General features: G+C 51.4%; 2 protein-coding genes across 3 annotated transcripts; both read left to right on the top strand.

Annotated features, from left to right (window-relative positions):
- The first annotated feature begins 13,379 nt into the window (after nucleotides 1-13,379).
- LOC104371196 (uncharacterized) lies at nucleotides 13,380-18,030 on the top strand. 2 transcript variants are annotated; one of them, XM_086627910.1, is made up of 7 exons: nucleotides 13,380-13,475; nucleotides 13,981-14,176; nucleotides 14,824-14,906; nucleotides 15,249-16,443; nucleotides 16,874-17,073; nucleotides 17,255-17,383; nucleotides 17,476-18,030. In XM_086627910.1, exons 1-7 carry the CDS (start codon nucleotides 13,416-13,418, stop codon nucleotides 18,028-18,030), a joined length of 2,418 nt encoding a protein of 805 aa, XP_086484036.1. In that variant the 5' UTR covers nucleotides 13,380-13,415. The 2 variants fall into 2 exon arrangements, with proteins under 2 accessions (XP_086484036.1, XP_086484035.1); XM_086627909.1 differs by having other exon boundaries at nucleotides 13,416-13,475; nucleotides 17,473-18,030.
- A 2,875-nt stretch (nucleotides 18,031-20,905) lies between these two features.
- TICAM1 (TIR domain containing adaptor molecule 1) lies at nucleotides 20,906-23,128 on the top strand. The gene is given in 1 exon segment (XM_009981097.2): nucleotides 20,906-23,128. A coding segment is annotated over 1 exon segment (2,163 nt). The 5' UTR covers nucleotides 20,906-20,920; the 3' UTR covers nucleotides 23,084-23,128.
- Nucleotides 23,129-23,778: the final 650 nt, after the last annotated feature.

The raw sequence follows: 23,778 nt of genomic DNA, 5'->3' as shown, positions 1-23,778 counted from the left end.
TCGCTCCAGACCCCGCTGTGACGCGAATAATCGGAATAATCGGAATAATCAGAATAATCCGTTAGAGGCCTCTAACTCCCCAGGCCGTTAGTTCCCATTCGCTTCTGGGGCTCCTGCACGGCCCCGCTCCTGAAAACGTGGCCTGGGCGCCATGGCTGGGCCGCGCGCGTGGCGGCGTGAGCCGACAAAAAGGGCTGGTCCGGGAGGATGTTTTTTCCCCAAACTACTAACGCTACAAGGAAATAAAAAACAATAAACTTTGCTTAAGGCGGCCATGGGATGGAGCAAACTGCAAGCAGGGGATTACCAAGTAATTTCTGGGAAGAATCAGCTTCAAAACAAAGATAAAAGCATGAAAATCAGTGGTTGGGGGGGGAGAGACTCCGGGGCGGGAAAGCGGGAATGGCGGCGGGTTCGGCGCCGCCGGAATAGCTCCGCCAACACTGCAACCTGCCGAGGCCCCACCGAGCCGCTGTCCTGCCTCTGCGGACAAAGAGAACACGAGGCGCGCTGAGGATAAATGCAAAACAGTATTTCCCGTGTTCCACCCTCCCCTGCGCCCACGGAGCCGACGAAAAACACAAAATCGGAGGGCTGCAGCACCCACCCACCCCCCCGGATCTGCAGGCTGCTGTAGAGAATGCGTACGGCATGAGAAAGCCCCGGCGCCGCGCGCCTCTTCCTTCTTCCCCTCCTTCCTGGGGATCCGCTGCGATCCCGCGGTTAAGCCGCAGGTCGCAGGTTGGAAGTCGCTGGCCTGGATTAGGTTAGTCCCAAAGGTTAGGCGTGTGTCAACGCACAAAACCTTGACTCTGACCTGCGACCTGCAGCAGTCAGGCTTCATTTCCTCCCAGATCCGAAGGCTTTGCCATGCCAGAAAGTCATTTTTCCCCCTTGTAGGTGCACCAGAGTCTTAACCTTGACCTCCCGCAGCAGCACGCCCTTCCCGCAGCCCGAGAGGGTTCTCGGATGTTACAGACGGGAGGAAAGGCTGGCTGAGCGCTGGAAAAACCATTTTCACTCTGACGAGGACAGGGCGCATGTCTGAAGCACCTCAGGGTTGGGTGTCCCAGCCTGAAGTTCAAATTAGTGCTGCTTAGCAGTGCACCTGGATCCATATTCCGACACCCACATGTGTCCCGTTTCCAGGAGTGGAGAGCCAACATCCCTCACAACTTCCAGGTGCAGGACAGTTTAACGACAGACTTTTACTGCTCTTCTTCAGATGCTTTTTCAGCATCACTTACATCTCTTGAGAAGTGCCACAGGGTCAAAAAAAGCCACTTTAAGATACAGACCTGACCCTTCTTTCCCTGAGCACTGTGTCCCACTAAGCTGACATCCAGGATTGTACATTTGAACAGTTGGACACTCGGATGCTAAATATATGTCTGGTAGCACCTTACACCTTGCATTTCACCCTATCATATGCCCCATTAGGGTCCCAGCCCACGCCCATTTAAGAACTATGTATACATGTATATATAGTTCTGGAGTCCCCAACACAAGAAGGACATGGAGCTGCTGGAGCGGGTCCAGAGGAGGCCACGAGGATGATCCGAGGGCTGGAGCACCTCTGCTATGGAGACAGGCTGAGAGAGTTGGGGCTGTTCAGCCTAGAGAAGAGAAGGCTCTGGGGTGATCTTATGGCAGCCTTCCAGTACCTAAAGGGGCTACAGGAAAGCTGGAGAGGGACTTTTTACAAAGGCGTGTAGTGACAGGACAAGGGGAAATGGCTTTAAACTGAAAGAGGGGAGATTTAGATTAGATATAAGAAAGAAATTTTTCACTCAGAGGGTGGTGAGGCACTGGAACAGGTTGCCCAGAGAAGCTGTGGCTGCCCCATCCCTGGAAGTGTTCCAGGCCAGGTTGGATGGGGCTTTGAGCAACCTGGTGTAGTGGAGGGTGTCCCTGCCCATGGCAGGGGGGTTGGAACTAGATGATCTTTGAGGACCCTTCCAACCCAAACCGTTCTGTGATTCTATGTAGCCAAGTGTGTAACACCCGTATGTCCTTTTGCCCTCGGCAGTTCCCATCCCAGCGCGGGGAACGCCGACTTACCATAAGACACAGACTGTTCGAGGAAAAGGCTCCGGCCAGGTGCTGCGTATGAGCAGCAGCATCCCTAGAACTATCAGCCAGAAAACGAGCAGCCCACTTTCTAGAGAAACTTTTACTCATTCAGTGAATCCACACACTGCAAAAAACTGTGCTGCATCCTACACACCGTTCGGTCGGGTCTACAAATCATCGAAAACAAGGCTCAATTCTCGCTCATTCTAGTAGTGGAACATTGATTTCATTTGAGGTTAAATTCTATACGCTCTCCTTTTAAGGTCTTCTCCTCTGTTAGAACAAGAACGTTGCCAGAGTAACTTACAGAGAACTTGGTGTCAGTGAGATAAAGCCCTGGGAGCTTTGGGTTTCCACAGACTGTCACGAAAAAGAACATCACTCGGTTGTATTGCAGCTAAGAGGCTGATGAGTTTTCGTTTTCTCCCTTTCAGATTGTTTTAGGCATTTCTTTTCTTTGCAGTTACAATTCTGATTGAAAACACTGTTCTGCCATCTGGTAAATGCCCCATGCTGCGAGGAAACAATATCTCGGTTCTCCTGCCAGCAGGGATATCCAGTTCAGCTGGTGAAAACTTAAAGCATTGTTGAATTCATTTGCAAAAAGATGCAGTTAGCAAGACAAAACCCTCAACAGTCTCTCAGCTCATGGTAATATTGTTCAAAGCAAAGTTTTGGCAGAATGTTTTAGGAGAAATGAGAGTCCAGGTGTGCACACAAGAACTACCAGCTGACAAACACCATTAAAACAAGTCTTAGATTGATACCAGTTCCAAGGGGGCCAAATTTATCCTTGGGTAGGCAGCACAGTCTCCTCGTTACAGTTCCTATGATTGACAGTCCAGCCCTTACAATGCCTTCACGGCACTTTCTGGGAAAAATAGCAGGAAGGCTGGTCCCATAAAACCACCAGAAGCATCACAAGAGGTACAAACACCCTCAGTGTTTAAAAGGCTCACGGTAACAGCAAGTAGCTCAGCTTGCAGAAGGCTGGCCGCGTTCAGGAATGTGCACCTTTGATTTCTCCCTCAACTGAAGTCCCTGGCTCCCCGCCACACTCACCAGTTAAAGAAGCCACATCTGCTTTGTCCAAGAGACTTGCTGTGGCTCTGAAATCATCCCTGCTATAGAGAAGATGCATTTACTGTTCCAAGAATCCCTGGGCAATCATGAAGGACACAGGCAAGTCCAGGTAAGGGAAATAGACTATTCTACCTGACACAGGTGGAAAAAATGCCAAGAATTGACCCTTTTGCCCCAGCTAGCTATTTAATAGCTTGCCCATCACAACTAGTTGAATGTCCTCATAAAAAAAACCATTCTTTGATGTGCCAATAACTTAATTCTGTCTTCCACCTTTTCTAAGAGAAATAGTTCGGTTTTCATGGAGCTTGGAAATAGATGCTCAGATGTGGAAAACGGTGCAGGAAAACACAGTTCCCAAAGGAAAACTATCTGAGCTGGGGACACACAGAGTTCTCAAGTTCTCATTCAGAGCCTTAACCTTCTACTGCTCAACATCCATGAACTTCCATCGCTTTGCTGGACCTTCTTCCTCTTAGTGCTGAAGTGACATCTTAACTAAATTCTGCCATCTCTGTCCTGGTGTTTGCACGACGTTTCTCTTCTAGCACATGATGTACTGTATGGCTCAACCCCCTGAGCCATGGGAAGTCCTCTAAGAGCCAGGACTCCCTGAACTGGGACAGCTGGTCAGAGAAAATCAAGATAGCTGGAACACACTGCTCTTAATTTTTTTTTTAGTCTTCCTCACAGGTGCTAACATTTCTGCTTTTACGTGTGCAAATTCTTTGCACAGCTGTTCACGAGGACTCGTGATGATTCCATCACGTCACATGCAACACAGCGAGAGACTTTCCTCCCAGTTACACCACCGGGCCATGGGTACGGCCAACCTGTCTCCGTGGGTGTGTTCAAGCCTCAGCATGCGCTGGGATGATACAAGTCATGCTGCATCCAGCAACAGGAACTCACCAGGTTCCGTTTTCCTCTCCCTCCATGCAAGGCTCTTTAGTGATGGAAGCTGAACAAGAAGCGGTTTCTCCCTGATTCTCCAGCAAAGAGGCTCCCTGATTCGTCGATTTCCCTATGGAAAAATATATTTGGCCTTGGTGAAGCCATTGTCTGCACGACACGTATCGACAACAGGTTAAGTAAATATATTTGAAAGGATGTTAGTTGTTACTCAGCTGTCCTGCATGAGATCTTCACCGCTCCTTGGAAGACCAAAACAAAGAGATGATGCTGGAGTCCAGGGCAAACGCTGCCCTCCTTAATGCTCCTACTATTTCCAAAGTAATTGGGGTCAAGCTAGTCAAACCCCAAGACTGGGGAGCAATGGAAAGGGTGCTTGTGTTTCTGATTACTGGGGAAGCAAGAGCAGGGGGCTCAGCAGTGGCCTGAGATGGAGAGGACACACCGAGCAGGCCCAGAGGACACGGTATGAGGTATGAGGACAGAGGGCAGCAGCAGAAGGAGAAGCAGACGGGTGTGTAGAAGACCATGCTGCAGTCTGAAAACCAGCAGAAAGGTGAACTGGAAGACTGGGAGAGCGGCCAAGAACCCATCAGGCTGTTCCCTGCAATGAGGGCAAAGCTGACTGGGGTTCACGGCAGGAACCTGCCTGAGCTGCCGCCGCCTGCCCTCCTGCGAGGGTAGGTAACTGCTGGAAGGGAAACTGGGGCTGGGAAACCCTCCAGGTGAGATGGGCAGCCAGGCAGCAGCAGCAGAGGCAAATCCTGTTTCTGCTGATGCAGGGTGAGGGCAGCAGAGAGCTGCAGCATGCCCTGGACCAGGAAAGTACTTTGAAGACTTGGAGAGACCAGGGGGGTTGGTGAGAGGCGAGAACTGGGCTGAAGCTTTTGGTACCTCGCTGGAGAATTGTTTTCAGAAGGTCACAGCACTTTGAAGGCCGTTGCCTTCGGAGGTCATCGCGCAAAGACTGGTGAAAGAGACTAACAGATGGGTAACGCAGGATAGGATCCAGCAAGGAGTCTCCTTCTACCACAGCCCTGTCTCCATCACTCTACTTTGGATCCAGACACCCAGCGCCGCAGGATCAGCTCAAGGACACACAACGTTCCTTCAGACTGTGGCCTTGGACAAGGCTGCTGTGAGGAGCACCAACAACTGCTGCAGCTGACAGGAAGCAGGAGCTGAAACTGTTTCTGCCACCCCAAGGACCCCTCACTCCCAGCAAGGGGAAGTGGTGGAGGAGAGGAAGACAGAACATGAGGAAGCTGAGTCTCCGGGCAGCAGAGACAGACGGGGCTGTCAGCAAACATCTTGTGCACATTGCACAGCAACGAGTGGCAAAGGCCACAGGCTGACTTGTCCACTCAGTGGGTTCCAGACAACGCTGCGCTGCACCTCCTAAAGGAGGGACACCTGATCAACAGTAGAGAGCTTCTCAAGCAGTTTGCTGGAAGCCCAAGGGCTTTTCTTGACTGAGGAACAGAAATCAAAGCAATGCATGCCTGACCCTTGAATCATCTTCTCTCGTGCCTGTATCTGCCCCAGGGAAGGTGACCATGGCATCATGGCACGTTACTAATGAAGCAAATGTCAGGAAAGATCAACAAGATCATTTCCGTTGCAGCAGATGAACGCTTGCAGATGAGGTGCTTCAGTGTCACATGTTCCCTCTGGTCCCTAAAGAGATGATGATGAGCTGCGACGCACCACAGAGCAGGGAAAGGAACTGTGCCTAAGAGTGGGGACCCAACACAAGGGCCTGATCCTCCAAACCCTCCCCAGCACGCTTTCCTCTCACCAGAAAACCAAAGAGGACTGGGACAATGGAGAAGCACGTAGCTGGAGAGGCCTCGTCCACGCGCAGACCCCAGGACATGGCTGAAATGAGAGCTGTATGCCAGCTGCAGGACTGCAGAGGAGAGGGCTTTGCTGGCTGCTGACGGGCACGGGAGACAGGGTTTACGTCTGGGCATCACCAGAAGGATTGTGCCCCACGTCTCGACGATGCAGCATTTGCACAAAGGCCGCAGTTACTGCTGCGGTGCTGCCGTTTGGGGAAGCAGTGCCCAGTGCCACAGGGCACCTTCAGCCAACACGACTCCCTTTCTCTTCCCCAAACATGTTTCTCTGCTTCCTCCCACGCCCTTCCCACACCCACCAGACTTTCTTAGGAATTATTTTATCTCGGCTTTGAGTATGTGGCATTTATACAGAAACACTCATGCAAACCTTTGCTCTGAAATTGCAACCTCCAAATTTTCAGTGTTCTGACATTGCAGGCAGGTCTGCCACCGAGCAGGAGCTCCAAGCATTGGCATTTTGGCCTAGAATCGAAAGCTACACTTTAGATATTAAGCATTGTCTCATTAATTATAATTACCGATGTTATCTCAGGCAAACCACTCGTCACTCCTGCTCACACTCGTCTGTGCCACATCACAAGGCCACAGGAAGGTGGATCGTGCAGATAGTGCTGTTTTACCCACTCAGGTGACGAAACACAACCTGCCTGCTGAGACTTTCACCATCACCGCTGCAGCTGGCCTGCTCGGGCACTTCACACCCACAAACTAACCGACAACTTGCATCGCTGCCACTTTACCTGAGGACGCAGCCACTGTCCATACACAGCCCAACATTCAGGAAAACACACGACTAATTCCTGGTTTCTGCAAAAAAAAAAACATTTCATCAGATCTTCAGAGGACAGACTAGAACATTTATTCTTTCCCCTACACACATCACAGCCTGGAAAAGCCACCATGTGACACCTGCTAATCAGCTCAAGTTTTAGTATAAGACACTGAACGCTTCAAAACTGCAATTTACCCTGGGAAGGGAACGAGATCAAAGGAGGGACCGTGCACTGCCAGGCAGCTTGTTAGATGAAAGGTTCCCAGGTGATGCCAGAATATGAAGTTTACATCACACAGACAAACGCACAAAAAGTCTTCTCAGCAGCGGTAAGGCCACAATTTGTAGCTGGGCAAGTCCAGATTAGACACTAGGAACTGCTTCTTCATTAGAAGCATAATGCAATACTGATCCAACCCCCAGAGAGGCTGTGTGAGATCTCCATCCCTGGGAGTTTTTCCAAAACACAGCTACACAAAGCCCACAGCTGACCTGACCTGGCATCGCTAATAGTCCTGTCTCCAGCAGCAGGCTGGACTGCCTGGCCTCCAGAGGTCTTTTCAGCCAACGACTCCATGATAAGTCTGACTCAAGTAAGGAGGGAGATTCTTCTTTCAAGTAAGGAAGGAGATTCTTCTTAACCTCAAAGCTGAGAAGTGACAATTGTCTGCATTTTTGTCAGCCTAACAGCATATTTTCAAAAACCATTGACAACCTCCGGCTCCCACTGCCCTCGTGGCTTGCTGTGAGCACTACACAGATGAGGCCCACGGGTCTCCTGCATTCACCAGCCAGAAACGAGGTGACTCAATCAGTTTAATAGCTTTAGAAGACTTCAGATAATTCTTACCTCTGCCTCAGTTTCCTCCCCCACTGATCTTGGAAACAGACAACAGGAAGCTTAATTGATGGTTTCAAACCAACTTTTGAGACCTGAAGATGAAAAGGCACAAATAGAAAAGTAAAGAATTAACTAAAATTTTCATTACTTGTTATTGCTGTTAAAAAGCCCAAACCTCCCCCAGCCAGGCTCAGAGTCCTGCATTGCTGGGTTCTCCACAAGTATAAAAATAAAAGGCAATCCCTATCTTGAAAATCACAGCAAACTTGAGAAGCAGCACGTTTCACCACCACGTATTTGCTGTAGCCAGGCAAGGGCTGACAGTGGGAGAGCACGTCTTACTCCTTGGGTAGTTACAGCACCCACGCTGCAGGGTAGGACAGATGTGCCAAGAAAACACGGGGCTGAGTGATGTTTTCACACCAGCAGACCCCACATCCTGCTTCTCCGGGACTTCTTGGCAACATCTGCGATGCCACGCAAGGAGCAGCGCAAGGGCAGGTGTTGGCGTGCTGAGCCTCACCACCCTTCCATGGACTTTCCAACCATGCTGCTGGCCACTCATGCAGCCACGCTCAAACCCGTGTCCCTCCTAGCATGGACACACTTTCACAAGCAGGGCTTTGCCACAGGCTTTGCAGGAACAGCTCCGTCTCTGGCCAGGCCCTTCTTGGCTCCCAGAAGCGGGGCCAACGTGGTGGCACGCAGGACCGTCCAGCTCAGATTGAGCCGACGGGGTGTGCGAGGGCACAGGAACAGGAGCGGGGCCTGCGGGGCTGATGGGCTGAGCCCGTTTCACAACCACGGAGCAGATCATGGAATCACAGAATCATGGAATGGTTTGGGTGGAAGGGCCACCTAGTTCCAACTAGTTCCATCTAGTTGGACCATCTAGTTCCAACTCCCCTGCCATTGGCAGGGACACCTTCCACTACACCAGGTTGCTCAAAGCCTCATCCAACCTGGCCTTGAACACTGCCAGGGATGGGGCAGCCACAGCTTCTCTGGGCAACCTGTGCCAGTGCCTCACCACCCTCAGAGGGAAGAATTTCTTCCCTAGATCTCATCGATATCTCCCCTCTTTCAGTTTAAAGCCCTTAGACTTCCAGCGCCCACGTCCCTTGGTGCCCCGCCGTGCCAGGGGGCATGTGCCAACGTGCTCGGGGATGGACGCCCTCCGATGGGCACGTCCTTCTCCTGGGGGGCCAAAGAGCAGCACCCCCACCCGCAGCCATCATCCCCCAGGCCCCCCGAGCCCCTCACCTGCCTCCCTCACGCTGCCCCACACACCCCTCCCACCCCCATCCACTCCCCATTGGCCAGCCCAGCACCTGCAGCGCCCCGATTGGCTCCCTCAGCTGCTCATCAAGCCCTGGGGGTATTTATATGGGGCGACGCCCAGTGCTCCCAGTCTTGCCGGTGCTGCGGAGCGGCGGAGCAGGGTAAGGTGGGGCTGATGGGGGGTGGATGGAGGGCGGGCTGGGACATGGCTCCGTGCCTGGAGCCCCGGGGAGCACTGAGGCTGGAGCGTGCCTGGTGGGGGGCTGCGTTCCCCCCGCTGCGCCCACGGAGCTTCTCCAGCTCCTCGAGGAAGCACGGAGCCGCGTGTGGTGTCTCTGCTGCTTCCCCCAGCTGTGGGTGGGGGGTGTCTTGGCTTTTTGAGGCCAAAGGTGACGTTTCATGGTGTTGTGCTGCTTCTGCTGTGGCTTGGGGAAGAGCTGGAAGGCTCCAAATCCTTCCCCAAAGGCTCCTTCCTATCCCTGCGATGACCTCCGGGTAACGCTATGGGCCTCTGCTCTGCAACTGAGCAACTTTGGGTCCGAAAGCTCTTTTCTGCTTATTGTCTGCTGGAAATCAAAGCTGCGTGAGGGGCTCTGCAGGAGGTGGCTCTCCCACGCAGGGACGGCGCGTGATGCGCGCCCTTGGCCATCATCGTTGACTTGCCTTGGCGCTGGGGGAAGCGGAATGTGCTTCAGGAGGCAGATGATCGGTTGGGCATTCCCTTCCTGTTGACAGTGCCGCCAGACCTGCCTGTAGCTATTTCACATGATCCTCATGACCGTTTGGTGCAGGCATGATAATAGCGCTAACAAAGAGGGTGGCCTGGGTGACAAGGGAACTTCTCCTCTGCTCAGGAGCACCGTGTCTCTGCAGATGGAGGCTGCAGCCATGCACGGCTCCGCCAGTTGGCTGGAGGGAGCGCTTGGCAAACTAGCTTCGTGTTCCTCAAGACTAACAGGGTTCTTAAGTGTGGCCATGACTACCTGAAACTGCGTATGGCTGCGAAGGACTTCAATTACTGAAGCTGGTTCTGCTGAAACTTCCAGATGAAAATGCGTGTTAAAGAGTAAGGAGCACACTGCTTGCTCTGCAAGTTACAGCTTCTGTCTGAAACTCAAAGAGCTTTGTCCTCATGGAAAAATTGGTACATGGAAAGTACTGGAAAGCCCAGAAGATGTTTTAATTAAACTGTCTTTCTTCTTTCCTAAAATATCTCCAAATTCTAGTAGCTTGGGTAGCTCATACACTCACTGCCTTAAGGAGCTACTGACCTAGTAATAGCCACTGGCTGTGGTGCTTCATTTCTACTGGAAGCGTGTGTGGGAAAACCCTGCCTCCCTCTGCAAAGTGGCTTTAATCTTTGAGGTTCCCCAAGACTGATGGCTTTTCCAGAAAGGTTAGACGGGCACCTCTGCAGCAATTCTGAAACTGATGTCCTAAGGTCAAAGCTGAAAATCATCTGATCCTCCTCCTAAAACTAATTCTGCCCTCGGAGCATTTGCAAACAACCCCCTTGGCTGCGGGCAGTGCCATTCCCCACCACAACAGACATCCTGTGACCCAGTTCTGCCAGCTGCGTTTATGGTAAACGGGGTATCAGTGACAAATCTTGAAAAGAATGTAAATAAGTGCTTTAACCACAAATTAATACCTCTGCCCTGATTAGCCTTCCCTACTCATATCTAAAGCACTAAATTTAGCTTTGTTTTCCTAAATGATCATTAAGGAATCGCCAGCTAATCTGTTGACCGAGGCATGCTAGCCAGGGCTCAGTCTGTCTTCCCAAGATAAAATACATTTGCAAGGGAGAAAAGCTTCCTGAAAGATCCTACGTCTGTCTGCAGGACAACGTGACAGCAGGCTGGCTTCTTGGGGCAGAGCTGCTTTCCCCAGGAGAAATAAAAACCTTACACGAGTTAAAGAACTAGTTTTACGTACGCTGGTCATTGTCAGAGTAGCAGAAATGGGGGGTGCTTGCCCCAACAGGCAAGTTCTTGCTCCTCTGCCAGGCTCGTGTGTTGCGCTGGCAGGGACAGCCTGGCCGAGGCAGGGAAAACGAAGAGCAGCTTGGCAGCGTTGGTGCCATGCCCTTGCTGCTTCACCGAGTTCAGATTTGTGCCAAACTGGGCAATGATCAGCCGTTAAACTATTTTGCTGTGCTAAAAATGTGCACTGAAGAGTTTCATCTTTCTGAAACTACCCCTTTCAGGAACTTTCTCCAGCAGTGACCTAATATTTCTGATGTAGCAACGGTATGAAGCCATCTGATCGTCGTTTTCATACAAAGCAAACTGTAACCAAAGCAAACGGTGATGCTATTTCTGCTCTTCTGCCCGGTGGGTCCCGCCTGTTGGGACTTCCACTCACAACTACCCCAGCTTGAAGCTGAGCCTTTCTCCAAAGGATTCTGAAACGACTGCCCCAGACTTGCTAAGCACTGTGCTTTCCTGCAACCTCTGGAGCAAAACAAGGTCTGCTCAGCACTTTTGCAGGAGAGAGACTTTCTGAAAGAGAAAATAAAACCATGCTGTGGGCTCATGAAGACTTTCCTGCACCACAAATACTGCTGTTGCAACACACCCCAATTCCTCCTACGCAGAGGAGAGCAAACCATGTCCTAACACGAGTGTGCTGCAAGGATTGTCGCTGACACAGTTGCATCCATAATTAAGATGGGCTCCTAGTACTTGAGAGGCTGATTCTAACCTTATACTAGTTTTTACATCAGCCAAGGAGTTACTCCTGACTTATGGGGGTTGTTTGTAATGGTGTTGAAATAGTTGTGCTTTGCCCTGTGACAGGGATGCAGCCTGATTCAGCCTACCTGGCTTCAAAAAAACCCAACAACAAACTTGCCCCAAAGCAGAGCAAGAGGAATGACCATTAACTGAGCAAACCCTGCGGATTTTGGGACTGAGACTGCCTGTGGAGGCCTGCTTTCCTTTGGGACAGTTTTCTAGAAGTTCTCCCAGGCTGATGAAGTTCAAGCTGTGTTTTTGCTGTGCTGTTAAATTAGGCAGCCCCCTGGGCAGGGTGGTTACCAGGAACGTGCAGAAGACCACTGGCTCCGGGCTTCTCACTTGAGAGGCTGGAGGTCTCAACTTTCGTGACAACTTTTGCTGTAGACATGGAGCACTCTGCATCCCTGCCTGGCTTGAACAGCACTAAAATGCTGACCACTTGCACAGTAAATGCAGCAATATTTGACATCCTGCCATGTCTCCCCTCGCTCCATCCATGGTCAGTCCGGGGCTAACGAATGCCTGTTTCACTGCTGCTTCTCCAGCTCTGTTCCTGCTTCCACAGCAAAATAAAAACCTTACACAAGTCAAACAACACAAGAAACAAGACAATGGTCTCTGTCACAAATCAGATGGCAAGAGTTTTTTTGGGTAGAGGCTGCCAGTGAGCCTGGAGCAGCGCTTGCCTTGGGAATCCAGTTTGTCTGGAGGTTTTTCCATTGGAAAATGCCATAGCAATTCTAAGAATAGAAATTAACTGGCAAGGGAGAGAAAAGCGGACGCTGCACTGAAGAACAAATATGCTGAAATGCCTGCCGTGCCTGACTAAGACCGAGAAGTAATCCTGGATTTATCGCACGATACTGGAGTGTCCAGATACCAACCTAGGTCTATCCTGGGGAAGCTGATACATCTTCAAGATATTGCATAATTTTTTATACTTGAATTTCTTCAATCCCATTATGTAACGAGAATGCTTCTGAGACTTGGTTTCACAGGAAGTGAAGCGAGATTTCCTGCCTAGCTGCTCAGTAGGATGGGCATGCAAGTTTCAAGGTAGCCAGCTAGAACGCTGCGGCTTTGAAGCCTGGCTCCCTCTTCCACGAAAACTTCAAAGGATTTTCCTGTCTTTCCCAGAGCAGTGAGACTGGCAGCGTTGCTGGAGTTGGCAGCGGTGGGGAAGTTGACAGACGTTCTCCACTAAGAACACAGGCATAGTCGGATGACTCTAAAATGACTGTCATCTTGATGTCCTTTGCAAAGAACACTTCAGAGGAAAGGGGCTACAAACACTGACCACTTTTTGAGAAGGTGAAATATGCTATTGCTGTGTCAGCATCTCTGTCCCATCTCCATTAGCCCCATGTCTGCAGGGTGCATGCATCTTTCAAGCGTTCCAGTCCTCGGCCAGCAAAGAGCCTGTACAGTGGGGAGCTGAACCAGGACTACCTGTAGCAGAGAAAATGCAGGACAGATAAGATAGTTCTCACCCACTTCTAACCTGCAACTCTGAAGCCAGTCAATGCTACCAGCAATAAAATAAGTGGGATGGTTATTTAGTTTAAAGTGTTTTGGCTGTAGGGGGATTGAGGGAGGTGACTGAGAACAGTCCTTGTCCTACATAAATATTTGCACATCATGAATCATGGAGCCTCTCAAGTATCTTCACACCTTTGCAAGAAAGATTAGCGATGCCACACTAACGTTCCTAGGACATGCTGAATGATGGATCCCAACTTTGCCCTCTGCTTTTCACCGGTTTTGCAAAGACTTTAATTTACTGGAGGAAATTAAGTTGTACTCATGCTGTTATATTCTTGTTTTTCCTTTCAGCTGTGGTTGGATTCAGTATGGCATCAGAAAAGACCACAAAAAAAGATCTGCCAGAGGCTGAGGAACAGCAGCAGGCGGTAGGTGCCAGGGCAGCTAGTACTCTAACATGCCACAGTTAAACTGCCCGCTGACAGATACACTGGCACACCAACTTCAGCCAGCACCTCGAAGCCAGGCTGGGAATGGCAGGAAGATTAACCATAGAAAGCTGTGGCTAAATGTAAGCTCAGTTAACACAGGAGTTAACTTTTTTCATTCAAGAGAAAACTTCAGGGCTGTCTCAAGTAATACAAGTAATTCTGGAACATGAGCTCTCACAGCTCCTATTTCCACATCTGGGTTTGGTGCTGAAACCCAGCGTGACTCAGAATTCATGAGCCCAGAGCTTGAACTTTTCATACTGGCTTGTCACTGACTTGCTAGCAGCCTTTGGATGAGTGCCTTCAACTCTGAGTTTAAGAAGGATGAGGAGATGGGCTGGATGTCTGTCCCCTTAGGACCTTTCTAGATAGACACGTGGCTTGTATTCGCCCACCAGCTTGAGGTGGGTCTCTAATGTCACTTGTTTCTCTTGGGTTTTAGAGTGCTGTCAATCGGGTGAGCAGCTTGCCCTTGCTCAACTCTGCATTCAGCCTGGTCTCATCTGCTTATAACTCTGCCAAGGAGACGCATCCCTGCCTCAGTGGTGTCTGCAATGTGGCTGAGACCGTGGCTGCTGTCGCAGTAGGTAGCATGGTCGGTGGGGCACAGCCCATCCTGAACCAACTTGAGCCACAAAGTAAGTGAAGAGGCTGGAGTGACCCCTTCTACACGGAGGAATAAGTGGGGAGGGGAGTTTCATGTGCCTGTTGGGTGACATCCCTCTCCTACAGCACATTGTTCTAGTTCTTTGTAGCACTGAGGCGCCCACTCAGCTGCTCCCAGCTTCTCAATGAACCCATTTCATTGACATGAAACTGAATCTCACTGACGTGAAACTGTTACTAGCAGAGGCAAAGTTTGGCCTCTTGTATTTAAGTAACTAAGCAAAAACTTCCTGCTTTTTCTCTATCACTCCAAGTTATGAGCATCCCAAACAGTAGTAGCAGTGTCCACCTTGGATATGGCTCAGTCTGCCTCATCCCAACACTTTTCAACCCTTTAAGCTAATTGCCCTACCCACCAGGGGCAAGTATTATGCTCCAGTTGGAGCCATGTGCTGCCAATAGCTAGAAAGCTGGGAAGGCGAAATGGAGACTATTTGAACCTGCCAATTTCTCGGGTTTGTTCACTTTTTAACAAGACATTTGACATACACACACCACCCCAGAACAGTGATTTTTTTTTTTTTGCTTGCTTTCATGAGTGTAGCCTGAATTGGCCACTGTAGGGTCAAAAACCGCTCTCCAAATTGAAGAATAAACTGGTACTTGTTGTCTTGTCTAGTTGCACTTGTAAATGAATACGCCTGTAAAGGACTGGATCAACTGGAGGAGAACTTGCCTTTTCTTCAACAGCCAGCAGATAAGGTAAAGCAAAGGCTTTCCCTGAGGATCAAGATGACTTGATCTCTTGCTTGGTGGAACTGTTATGGGTACAGAAGAATATGGGGAAATAAACTTGAGCAGCACTGCTTTGTCAGGTCAGTCCCTGGTACTGGCTGAAGGAGGTGCTGCTAGCTGATGAAAGATTGGGATAAGCCTTAGCATGTGGAAGTGAACACATCCATCTAAATACAGGTGTACTGACCTCCCCAGCTCTCCCACAAGCCTACAAGCACAACTTAGCCATGTGGAAAACCTATTTCAGGGAGGGAAAACCCTTTCAGCAAAATAAAAACTGTTACCTTTCTCTGCTTCTCCCCATTGTAGGTCATCTCGGACACCAAGCAACTGGTTTCCACCAAAGTGACATCTGCTATGGATGCTGCTTGTGAGGCAAAAGAAGTAATGGCTGATAAAGTGGCTGAAGCTGTGGACATCACTAAAAATGTTGTTGGGGACAGTGTCAAGCTGACTAGGTCAATGGTCACCTCCACTGTTAACAGTGCTGTGGAGGCTGCCCAGGGTGCCAAGGACCTTGTGACTAACAAGGTGACTGAAGCAGTGGACCTCACTAAACACATGGTGGAGGACAGTGTTGAACTGACCAAGTCTGCAGTTGTTTCTACCATTGTCAATGCTGTAGAGGCTGCCCAGGGTGCCAAGGACCTTGCGACTAACAAGGTGACTGAAGCAGTGGACCTCACTAAACACATTGTGGAGGACAGCATTGGACTGACCAAGTCTGCAGTTGCTTCTACTATTGGCAGTGCTGTAGAGGCTGCCCAGGGTGCCAAGGACCTTGCGACTAACAAGGTAACTGAAGCAGTGGACCTCACTAAACACATGGTGGAGGACAGCGTTGGACTGACCAAGTCTGCAGTTGCTTCTACTATTACTGCTGCTGTAGGGGCTGCCCAGGGTGCAAAGGACCTTGTGACCAACAAGGTGACTGAGGCAGTGGACCTTAGTAAACATATTGTGGAGGACAGTGTTGAACTGACCAAGTCTGCAGTTGCTTCTACTATTGTCAATGCTGTAGAGGCCGCCCAGGGTGCCAAGGACCTTGTGGCCAACAAGGTGACAGAGGCAGTGGATCTCACTAAACACATTGTGGAGGACAGCGTTGAACTGACCAAGTCTGCAGTTGCTTCTACTATTACTGCTGCTGTAGGGGCTGCCCAGGGTGCAAAGGACCTTGTGACCAACAAGGTGACTGAAGCAGTGGACCTAACCAAAGAGGCTGTTCAGGATGGTGTTGAGAAGACCAAATCAATGGTCACTTCTACAGTCAATACAGCTCTGGATGCTGCATATGGCACCATAACTAGCAAAATAAATACGACCTTGGAGCAGAGCAGAGAGGCTATCCAGGAAGGTGTGGAGATGACCAATTCGGTGGTGACCAACAGCATCAGCAAAGCCAAGGCAGTGAGCCAAGCAGTGGCAGGTGGTGTGGAATCTGTCCTGGGTATGTCAGAAGATCTAGTGGATCACTACCTCCCCATGACGGAGGAGGAACTAGGTGAGAAAATGCTTAGCTGGCGGTTGTAAATACAAATCCTTTCCCACGTGATTAGAGAGCGCCTGACACTGCAAGACTCATCTTCCAAAGCAGACAGGTAGCTCTGAATTTGTCACCAAGCTGGCCATCTGTCAACACTGACTTGCCAAATGGTATGGGACAGAGTTCAAGCATTTGCTAGCTGGTCCTTGCCCATCAGCCTCAAGGCAAATAAACACGTGGGTGCAACCTACCTGTCACGTCTGCTTATCTGAAGAGAACATGTTGAGCAGGGACTAGCCAACCTTTAATATCTGAGCAACTACAAACCCCTACTGCTTACACAGCAAGCTTGAGCCTTCGTGTTTTTCAATGGGTGATCTTACCTCTTCCTCCCACTTACAGCTGGGGGAGTGGAGCACAGCTGCATCTCTGTTCTTGTTTCCTCCAGGTGAACTGGCCACTGCTGCGGAGGGATTTGGTATGGCTTCTGTGGAGGAGCAGAAACAGCAACAGAGCTACTTTGTGCGTCTGGGTTCCCTCTCTAACAAAGTCCGACGCCGAGCCTACCAGCACTCCCTCAGCAAACTGCAGCGCATTAAGCAAAGCACCCAGGATACTCTCTCACGACTACAGCTGGCAATAAAACTGGTACAAACACGCTTTTCCCTTTTTCCTCCTGTCTGTAGTCTTCCTGCCCTACTATCCAGATGGAAGCTCTTCCTCCATCCAGCTGCATGTCATCTTGGATCCCTCCCTGAGAGGGAAGCACTCCTGCTCCTCTGATAGTGTGTGCTTGCAATACAGCTGTTCCTTTCATTTTTCCCATCAGATTGAATCTGTGAAACAAGAGGTTGGCCAGAAGCTCTTGGATGGGCAGGAGAAGCTCCATAAGCTGTGGGTGGACTGGAGCCTGACCCAACCCAAAGGAAACCAAGTTAAAACTGCCTCCGAAGTAGAGGTATCCCTACAAGGGCGCATTTAATCAGGCCTCTGGTGGATGGTGTACATCTCATCTGCTCCAGTAACTGAGCTGTCTCTCTTTCCCAGCAGGTAGAGTCACGGACTCTAGCTATGCTGCGTATCATCACCCAGCAGCTACAACCTGTTTACGAGAATCTGAAAGTCAGCATCCAAGGCCTCCCCAGCGACATCCAGGAAGCTGTGTATCAGGCCACTCGAAACATCCACAAGCTCCGCAGGTCTTTTTCCAATGCTATGTCTTTCCAGGACCTCTCCAGCAGCACCCTGACCCAGAGCCAGGGCTGGGTGGCAGAAGCCCGAAGGTCTCTAGATGACCTGTTTGAGTACGTAACTCAGAACACCCCTCTCAACTGGCTTGTGGGTCCCTTCAGGGCCATAGCTAAAGTATCGCAGCATAGCAGAAAGAAGAAGAAAGATATGGTGACTGATGTAAAATCACTTGTGTTGGAAAAGCCAACATCATCGAAGGAGGTGGCTAAGGCACCCAAAGAACCAAAGGGAGCAAACAGGCTCCCAGGGGAAGGGTGTGAAGTGCTGGAGGTGCTGGAAGAGAAGGCAGAGAAAGACACAGAGGTGGCGCTGGCTGCAAAGGAGATAACTAATGCACCAAAGGAAGATGTCTGAAAATTCCAGCTCTCCTGGCCAGGGCTCCCTGGGTGGAACAGCACTTTGTCTTTTAATTGCATGTCTAACTGCCAATCGTGCCAAGAGTGCCTCCTCCTCTCTCCATGTCCCAGGCTGTGTTTACAGTAAGATGCAGTTTGCAAGGAGACTTGATAACCAAGGTGGGGTGATTCCATGTCTTGATTTACTACTTTTTAAATCATTCTGCTGCACTGAAAGGGAAGATGGGGACCTGTAATTCAGCTCTTTAAGTCAGCCCAGCTGTACGTGTGAATGGCTAATTCTTGCTGAGACAAGTTGTGGGAAAGAAGAAGTGGTTTCAACTTATTTTTAACGTTGGATTTGTTTTTAATTCATCCAATCTGCAGAGATCTTGAGAGGATGATGCTCCTGACCTTTGATACCATTTCCCTCCTTCTACAAGTTTAAAAATATGCGTTACAGACACAACTTCCTTTCTGCCTGTTGTGCTTCTGGGGAGGCTCAGCCCTGCAGCAGACCAGGAACAGGGGGGGCAAGAAGCTGCTTCTCAAAAAGAGACTTTTCTTTATGGATCAGCCAAACACTTTTTCTTTCCTAGAGAAACACTTAGCAAGGTGGGATTTTCTTTTAAGCGTGCCAATTGGCAGTGGGATTATCTTTCCTAGTTGGATAACTGACTTCAGGGATCTTCTGTTTGTGTGTAACTCCATGCATGAAACCTTTCCCAGCCATTCCGATCCTGGCAAACGAGGCAGCTTTTGCCAGGAGTTACTCTGCCATGCTAACAGGATATCCTGCTAGGAAAACAGGGGAGATAGGTGTTGGTTATTTCCCCAGCAAATAATGCTTTGTAATTGTTTCTACGGTAACTTATGTCCTGACACAGTCCCTGTGCTAAGGCTGGAACAAGAGCAAGCAGACTTCAGAATAAAGTGTGACCTGCATTCAGAGAAATACCTGTTTCTTGTCTATTTCTAAAGCTGCAGCACTACGTTTTCCCCTTAGCCCGAGGTGGGAAGAAGTTTGCATTTAACAAATCGCTTTTCTCTGGGTAACTTGCGTGTTCCCTGATCTTGCTGGAAGGAAAAAAAAAAAAATAAATGCTTTTGAGGCCGAACAGGGGACTTGCTAGTCTTCAGCAGAAAAGTGTCTTCACTAGTTTGTGCTTAAAGCTTCTCCCCGCACAACTGAGGTTCAGCTGCATCCCTGCTGTTCCTGCTGTCCCCACCGAGGGTCAGCCCCGCTCGCACGGACCGCTGATGCTTTAGAGGGGTTTCACTCGCGGGAAACGTCGGTTCCCGGACCGGCTCTGCCCTCCCCAGCTCGGCTTCGCCTTCGGGACTCACGGGGAGAACACCGGCTACCTGCAGCCCGCGCCTGGCACCGGGGCTAGCGCCCTGCCGGGCTGCCCTCCCCCACCGGGGAAGGGGACCCTCCCCACGGGGAGGGAGGTGGCAGCTTACCCGGGCCGAGCCGCTCCTGCCACGGACACCCGAGCACCTCCGCGGGCCGCTCAGCGCTGCCCACCGGGCACCCCTCGGGGCTGCGCTCCGCCCCGGCCGTGCCCCGCTCCGCTCCGCCCCGCCGCTCCCGGGCCCCGCCGCTTCCTCGTGTGCCGGCAGGGCCCGGGCAGCGCGGGTCGCCCCCGGGATCGCTTCCGCCGGCCCCCGGCACGGACCGGCCCCTCCGGAGCAGCAGGTAGGCCGGTCCCTTCCGCTCCCCGCCGAGGGGAGGGGGAGCGGCGGGGGGAGGCGGCCGCCGGGGCCCGAGCCCGCTCCCGGCGCACCGGGCGGGGCTGACGGGCTGCGGGCGGCCGGGCAGGGGCCGCGGAAACCGGGCGCCGCGCTGAGTCAGCGGGGAAGGGCAGCGCCGAGCTCCGGGAGTCCCGGCGGCCGTTCCCAGCGCGGGTCCCGCCGCCCCTTCCCTCCCGCAGAGGTTTTCATGGCCAGAACTGGTTTCATGGCAACTTCCTCAGGGCTCAGCCCGAGCTCCTGCATTAGGCAATGGGAGGATTTTTATGAGATGGAAAAACAAAAAAAAAGAAACACAAAACAATTTGAAATCAGAAACTTTCCCCAGTTGTGTGGTATCTGGGGGCGTTCACTGGTGCCCCCTTTAAATAGGGAACGCTCTCCCAGTGGGCTGCCAGTGCCTGCGAGCAAAGTCCCGCTGGGCACCGGCTCCTCCACGCCGGACAAGTTCTGCTGTTTAATGCAACCCCGGTCCGAGGCCTCTGGTGAGTGCAAGGCTTCCGCAGGGCTCCAGGACTAGATGGGGATGGATTTTATGTCCACAGGCACCTGAGGCAGCCTGGCACTGGGTGCGTGTGGGTTATCAACCCTCCTGGCACGAGCAGTTTGAAAGGGCTTCCTCTAAGCGTGCTCCATTCCTCAACTGCCCATCCCAAGGAGCCTGCGAGGCCCCTGGAACCTCACCTGGAGGAGGCGGACACTTGGATTTACCTAAATACCTTATTATTTCAGCAATTATTTTAAAATGGTTGGAATTAATATGAAATGAATGTGAAGAACTTGCCTCGTGCTTAATACCAGGGTTGGGAGCACTGGCAGACCTGCAGGCACTGAGCAGATTCAAAACCAGTTGAGAGGTGTGAGGGCGAGCCGGGGAGCTCTGCAAGCCTCACGAGGACCCCTCCAGCTCCCACATCACTGTTTCTGAACGCTGTCCCATGTTCTTCTCACAGATTCAGCTGGCTGGTTCCTCAGGACAGAGATATCCCAGTTCCGAGACGAGTCCCTGAGCAGCAAGAAGCCATCGCTCGCACGGTACCTGGAGCGTGACCGGGTCCCAGAGCACCACAGGAGAACAAACCTTCGCTCCAAGTGCTGTAATATGCTTTTTCCATCCATGCTGCTTCAGTCCATCTTCCGGGCCACCAACTGATGAGATGGCAGAGAGCGCCGAGCTCCAGCCAAGTTTTGAGGACGTTTTCAACATTCTATCCCAAATCCCCCACGATAAACTCCTGAGCCTCAAATATAAACTGAAGCACTTGATTTTTGGGCCCAGCAGCAAATTACTGCAAGCCATGGTCCTTCTTACTCTGGGGCAAGAAGTGGATGCAAGAATTTGTTTGGATGACTTGGAAGACAACCAGGCAGCCCGGTATGTCCACCAGACCAAACTGGGCGCTGCAGGAGCGCAGGAAGATGAGGAGGATTTGCAGCCTCCCCAGCTGGATGCAGGTGCCACGGCGCTTCTGGCACAGATCTACTCGGTGCTGGAAAAGGAAAAACTGTGCAGTCGGGAAGCCCTGGACAAAGCCCATCAGGCTGCCACCAAAGCCCGTGACACCAGCAAGGAAACTCAGGGGGACACGCTCAACAGCATCCCAGCTGAGGACCGGGAAAAACACGGCTCTGCTATCAGCATGGGCTCAGGTGACGAATTTCAGACGCTGAGATCTGATGTGGACGTAGGATTTCTCCCCAGCCCGAACTACGTGGTGAGAAGTTCCCCGGTGCCGATTGGAGGCAACTCAGAGCTTTCAGGCCCACGGACCTTACGCCCTTTGGGGAGTCTCTCCTTCTCCAGTTGCTTTGAGATCAGCGCATCACCAACAGCTGTTTTTCACACTCAGCCTTCCTCCCACGAGCGCGTCCCCCAGCCCAGCTGGCTGTGCGAAGGGACGACCAGCGGTGCTGGACAGCCCGACGGGGACACACAGAGCCACGACCTGCAGGAAACAAGCTGGGCCAGCAGACCCAACTCCCATCCCGGGCCCAACACAGGTGCCCAAGTCCCCCAGCCAGAGAAAGCTCTGCAGGTCAGTTCATGTCATCCAACTCTCTCTCCTACGGAAACGCAGCTGCCCACGCTGGGTGCTGGGATCCAACCTGACGAAAGCAGTGATGTTTCCAGCACGGTGGCAGCAGACCCTCAGGCACCAGAAGAAAGCACAGACAAAAAGCAAGATGAAAAGCAATTATCTACAGGTCTTCCTGACTTAAGAGCTACAGTGGAGACTAGTCCTGCCCACAAGTCCACAGAGGACTCCTATGTTCCAGCAGACATTTCCTCTAACTCTGCATCTGCTTCCATTTCAGCCTGTTCCATTCCTCCTCCTACCTATTCCTTCTCCACAACCCTTCCCTCTCCTCTTCAGGGAGCTCCTTCCAACTCAGCATATCCCCCTCCCCTCCACTCATCCCCTTCTCCAGCCTGGCCTCCTCCTCTCCAAGGTGTAGAAGCAGTGCCCACATCAGAGCCAGACAGTGGAAAGTTCTTCACTTTCGTTGTCGTGCACGCTAGTCAAGACGAGATTATCGCCCATCGGGTCAAGAACCTGCTGGAGAGCATGGGGGTTCCCAACGGTGCCACACTCTGTGAGGACTTCTTCATTGCTGGACGCAGCCATCTGACTTGCTTCCAGGATGCTATGGAAAACTCTGCCTTCATCATCCTTCTGCTAACCAAGAACTTCCCATGCGACCTGTGTATGTTTCAGACAAACACTGCTCTGATGGAGTCCATCCTGAAACCATCCAAGCGTGACTCTGTCATCCCTTTTGTGCCTAAGGAGAACCCTCTGGAGCGGAGTCAGATTCCCCCCACACTTGGTGGGCTGATGCCCTTGGATGAGAACTCTCCTGGGTTCTCCAGGACAGTGCAGAACACCTTTACCACCCGCAGGATCACGCAAAGGAAAGCCATGTGGGACCTGACGCAGAGAAAGAAACTTCAGTTTTATCAGGAATCGTATCAAACACTGCAGAACTTCGCTACTCTGAACCTCGGCTCCCTTTCCCAGGTGCCTCCATCAGCAACACAGCCACAGCTGCTGGAGCGATCACCCCAGCAGTGGTGCCCCCAACCTTCAACTGTCCCTCCTGCCACATACCCACCTCACCCTGTGGCTGCTCAGATGGATCCTCCTCCTTTCCAACCACTTCATCTCCCACCAGGCCACTACAACATGATGCCAGGCACAGGAGGCATCATCATTCAACACGCTCGAATGGTTCAGATCGGGAACCACAACACGATGCAGGTGGAAACTGTCACACCAGGTCCACAGGCCAGTGGGGAATAAACAAGGCAGAACGCTTGATCAGAGATGCTGCAGGTCAGCCAAGGCCAGAGACACTGATGCTTCGTTTCAAACCCTAAATCATAGTGATTCTGCTGGGACTGGGACTATTTTTATTTCACTGTGGGTAAAAGGTGCCACTTTTCTGGAGCACAGGAGAAAACTACCTTCTTTTTTGTTGGACAAAAGAGGTTACCATCTCCTGAGACTGTTTTCCTTGTGCTTATTTTCAAGTAACTGAGAAAACTCTTTTCCTGATTTTCTGAGGCTATTGGAAGGTTTTATAAATAAATTTTAATTAATTTATTTGTATTTCTCTGGTTCCTTCCTGTAGAATTAGCAAAGGGGCAGTCAGGGATATCGGGAAAAGTCTTCTGTCTCTACCTCTGGGGTGGAGGGAGCTGGGAGATGGCACAGGGGCTTTCTGTTTCACAATCTGCTGCTGACCAAACCATTTGAGGAAAAACCTTCAGGGCATGCTTTGAGGAGTCGCTGTGGCCTCCTGTCAAGGTACGAAGCACCACGAGGTCCCACCATTTTCTTCCCCCAAATCTTGGGATTGCAGAGTATCCCCTCGGCCCTTCGTGCTGATGCCTACTTGGCGTGCACGGTGCCCTCCCCTTGCTGCAGTGCACCAGCAGCACCATTCCTCCCCAGGCTTCTCGCATCAGACCCGGGAAGGCCCAGCCCTCCTCTGGGCTGAGGCACCACAAAAC

Source organism: Tauraco erythrolophus, chromosome 28 (genome assembly GCF_009769465.1).
Source record: "Tauraco erythrolophus isolate bTauEry1 chromosome 28, bTauEry1.pri, whole genome shotgun sequence".
Taxonomy (NCBI): Eukaryota; Metazoa; Chordata; class Aves; order Musophagiformes; family Musophagidae; genus Tauraco; species Tauraco erythrolophus.
This window is presented reverse-complemented; position numbering and strand designations above follow the sequence as displayed.

Excerpts from the sequence above, each read along its gene's own strand:
- LOC104371196 (XM_086627909.1), top strand. The coding sequence starts at position 13,416 with ATGGCATCAGAAAAGACCACAAAAAAAGATCTGCCAGAGGCTGAGGAA. Across the intron at positions 17,074-17,254 it reads TACAGCTGGCAATAAAACTG|ATTGAATCTGTGAAACAAGA; the intron begins GTACAAACACGC and ends TTTTCCCATCAG. Across the intron at positions 17,384-17,472 it reads AAACTGCCTCCGAAGTAGAG|CAGGTAGAGTCACGGACTCT; the intron begins GTATCCCTACAA and ends TCTCTTTCCCAG.